This window comes from Echinops telfairi, unplaced genomic scaffold (assembly GCF_000313985.2).
Source record: "Echinops telfairi isolate 266 unplaced genomic scaffold, ASM31398v2 ScPeMD7_10;HRSCAF=50, whole genome shotgun sequence".
NCBI lineage: Eukaryota > Metazoa > Chordata > Mammalia > Afrosoricida > Tenrecidae > Echinops > Echinops telfairi.
This window is the reverse complement of record NW_022103907.1, coordinates 6287488-6291423: the sequence shown is the minus strand read 5'-3', so window position 1 is coordinate 6291423 and position 3936 is coordinate 6287488. Positions and strand designations below refer to the sequence as shown.

At 45.3% G+C, this 3936-nt stretch overlaps 1 protein-coding gene across 1 annotated transcript in view; it reads right to left on the bottom strand.

Moving 5' to 3' along the window:
• The window catches only part of LTBP1 (latent transforming growth factor beta binding protein 1), a 476077-nt gene that overhangs the window by 204372 nt on the left and 267769 nt on the right, over nt 1-3936 (bottom strand). Inside the window, exon 7 of the mRNA XM_045287025.1 lies at nt 1221-1323. Coding sequence (XP_045142960.1) covers nt 1221-1323 — 103 coding nt within the window. The remainder of the gene's footprint in view (nt 1-1220; nt 1324-3936) is intronic.

Genomic DNA, 3936 nt, shown 5'->3' with positions numbered 1-3936 from the left:
CAGGTCCCCAACGGACACAAATGAGGTACCCCACTGCATCACATCCAACAAGAACGACCAGTACTGTTGAGCTACAGGAAGACAAAGGAAGGCAACATCGATGAAATATCACTTGCTCCACTGCCAAAAAAGTAGAACAGCTGAGGTAAAGCTCAAAATTCAAAAAACAAGTTACCTGCCTTAATATATATATATATATATGAAATCCGTTATTAAAAAAAACAGTTATTTGGAGTAAAGCTATGTTTAAAAACTGAAAAAAATAGGTGAACACCTAGCTTTATTCAAACCAGCAGGTTCTTAAACACAAACTGTGGGGTAATCACGACATGCGGGTACTAGTACTGATTCCTGTCAATGAGGACTGTGGTAACAGCAGGGGCTACGGGAAAACCAGTGTTTCAGCCTAAGGGTCAAAAATTTCTCATTCACCAACTGGCAGCTGATGATTTTTCTACTTCAGTTTGCTGATAGTGGCACCCCTTAGATATATATTCCATGAACAAAAACTACTATAGGCTATAAATAGTAATAACAACTTAATTTAGGGAGTGATTTTGAAAGAAACCCCTTTTTCTCTTCACCCAAGAACAATGAAGCTATCCTCTCTAAGACTTCCCTTCGAACCCATCCGTTCCACTCAACTCAGACTGACTGCCATCAAGTCAGTTCCAACTCAGGATGCCTCTGCAGGGTCTAAACAATTCTAAAAACGAAAAGAATTTGATGAGAGCTATAAACGCCCTTCCTAGAAATAAAAAGCACACACATACACACACAGACTTGCCTTTGCAAGGAATCTCACTAGAGAAATCACTTGATAAGGCCTGCTTATTTTAAACTGTTATCAAGATGAAGCCCGTCTCTGACTGGCAGGATTTCTGAAAATGAAAATACCCCTTCTAGATGAGTGGTTCCCAACCTTCCTAATGCCGGGACCCTTTCATACAGTGCCTCATGTGGTGGCCCCCCAACCATTAAGTTATTTTCATTGCTACTTCATAACTGTCATTTTGCTACTAGGCTGAATCGGGCGTCCCTTGTGAAAGGGTTATTCAACCCCCAAAGGGGTCATGACCCACAGGTTGAGAACCACTGTTCTAGACTCTGATGAGAGTTCCCCCAAAGTCTAACACTGCCATGTCATTAAACCATTCACCATGAAAAAGTCTATATACACCAATGAATGACCTGCCAAGGAACAAGGCCATGTCACTTACCTGGTTTCTTGGGGCATTTCTGGCATTTGTTAAAGCCCCACGAGGTGCCCACGGTCCCACAGCAGTCCTCTTGTTTTGAAAGGCCAGGGAGGGGTTTGCCACACTGCAATGATTAGGAGTAAAATATGAAGGTTACTCAAGAGCCCTGCTGTGCCTCATAGCCATATTATAAAACAGCTCGCATGCTATCGATACAACTTGTTGGGGGAGGCGGGGAGGGATGGTGGTGAAATAAAACCTGTGAAACGGTGAAAAAACAGAGTAGTATGGCACCAACATGAACATATTTCCAGTAAGGTCTTTTGGGCATTCTTGGAGTCTAATGAAAATGTGTCACTGCTCAGAGACTTGGTAAAACGTAAACCTCCAATGTCATTTTCATCTTAACCAGAACCTAGAATTACAAAAAGATCACTGTAAACATGCCTGGGGGATTTCAATGGCTGCTTTGCTTTTGTTTTATTTAAATCATTTTACTGGAGGCTCATATAGCTCTTAGAACAATTCATGGCTGATTTTAAGGAAGTAAATCACCAGGCCTTTCTTCCAAGATACCTCTGGGTGGACTAGAACCTCCAATCTCTCAGTTAGTTGGTCAAGCACTTCAATCCCTGGCTTGGGCAAACTTTCCAGTTTTCTCTTTGGCCTCCTCAAACTCTAGATCAGTGATTCTCAACCTGTGGGTTGTGACTCCTTTGGGGAGTCGAACGACCATTTTACAGGGGTTGTCTGATCAGAACAGTAGTGAAATGACAGTGACGAAGTAGCAGTGAAAATAATGTTATGGTTGGGGGGTCACCACAACATGAGGAACTGTATGAAAGGGTCACAGCCTTAGGAAGGTTGAAAACCACTGCTCTACATCTACCCTGCAGGTACACGAAAACTCTATGTTCTGAACCAAGTGTGTCTTTTTAAAAGCTGCCTCCTCTCCCTGGGATGCCTACTTTTTCCATGCCCACATTCCCGAGAGGCACTGGATACATGTCTTGAGACCCAGTTCAGGAGAAGCATCGTCATTACGTCACAAAACGTTCCGGATTGCTCTACCTCCTGTGCTATGCATTTTAACGACACACATAACCGTCTTTCAGCTTTCTGTCCCCAGAACACAGTACACCTTCCCAACACTCAGTAAATGCCGAATGAATGAGCAAAGGGGAAACAAGCAAATGAGGAACGAGAGATGGAGCAAACTGGTTGGAAGTGGCTGTGTGAAACCAAAGGGCATTCGCCCTGGTGCCCCGGCCAAGGAGCTGAGTGCAGCAACAGAGGGCTCAGGTGAGAGGCACCCCCGAGCAGGGAGCAGGGATGGTCACAGGTACTGACAGGTCTTTCAGGCAGTTCCTTTCCCATCAGATGGAGGCAGGCGAAGCTCGGATGAGGGTCTTGAGTTACAACCTCTCCACATTATCAAAAAATACAAACCCAGAAAAGGCCCTGCCCACTTCCCAATGTTTTCATGACATCTTAACTCTGATGTCCTGCGGTTTTCAGGGTGAAATTTCCAATGTTTCTGAAAGGTAGCTGAGTGCTCTTCAAACCAGTACACGATAGTGGTCAGAAAGCTGACTGTGGAGTTAGAGAGGCTTGAGTAGGAAGTGTGTCTCTAAGTCTTCTTACATGTTATCTTGGACAACTTTTCCAACCCGCAGTGTCAAGTAGATCATTGTAATTTCTCACAGGGTCGCCCAAAGGGGAAGCTGCCTGTGCAATGCTTGCCACAGTGCCTGGCATGTGCAAGTGCTCAGCTCCTTCTACCATTAGGAGCTCTGGTATTCCTCATGACTCGGTCCTCAGAGACTAATAGCAGAGGAGTTGACAGTTCAAACTCACCCAGAGGTTTCTCGGAAGAAAGGCCTGGTGAACGACTTGGACCAGACTCAATGACATTTTTTTAAATTACTATTACTGTTATCATTAGTTATGCTTATGGACAAAAGCGCCTGTTCCCAATTGCCCTTTTTGAGATCTCTACCGTGTGGCGGATTCCCTAGTGAGTGGAAGGCATAGGAGTGGAGCAGAGGGCAGATTCCTGGTCAACCAAACTGCTAGTCTCACTGCGGAACTCCAATCACCAGACTCCATGGGAAATGGCTCTACAGAACAAGATGACACCCTTCAACTGAAAGCCCAAACCGAAGCCATCTTGAGTTGAACAAGAGCAGCCATACAAAAATCATTGCTTTTCTTCAAAGAGCCTGAAGAAGCACGTGATTCTGGGAAAGGCACTGACAAAAGCCCTTGTCTACGATGATTAAGGCCCAAGGGTCACCTCATCTCATGAACACTGGGTGGTGGCCACTTCAGAGGCATGGCATGGCTTCCTTGAGAGAGGTAATGCATAACAATCCTAGTCAATAACAGCATGTGTGGAGCGGCAGTTGGGTGTTAGGCTCCAGCACGAAGACATAACCCACTGGCTCTGTGGGATCCTGTCTGAAGACTGAACCTTCAGCTCCGTGTTTTACTACCTACTGTGTGGGTTAGCCCCAAGATCGAGATGTCCACCCGGCCTACCAGAGAAGAGACTGAGATGTGGCAGCAAAGTGTGAGCAGGAAGGAAGGTAGATAGGTAAGCAGGGAGGAAGGTAGATAGGTAAGTAGGGAGGAAGGTAGATAGGTAAGTAGGGAGGAAGGTACAGTGAACCCTCGTTTATCGCGGTAATCGGTTCTAGACCCTACCGTGATAAATGAAATTCCGCGAAGTAGGATT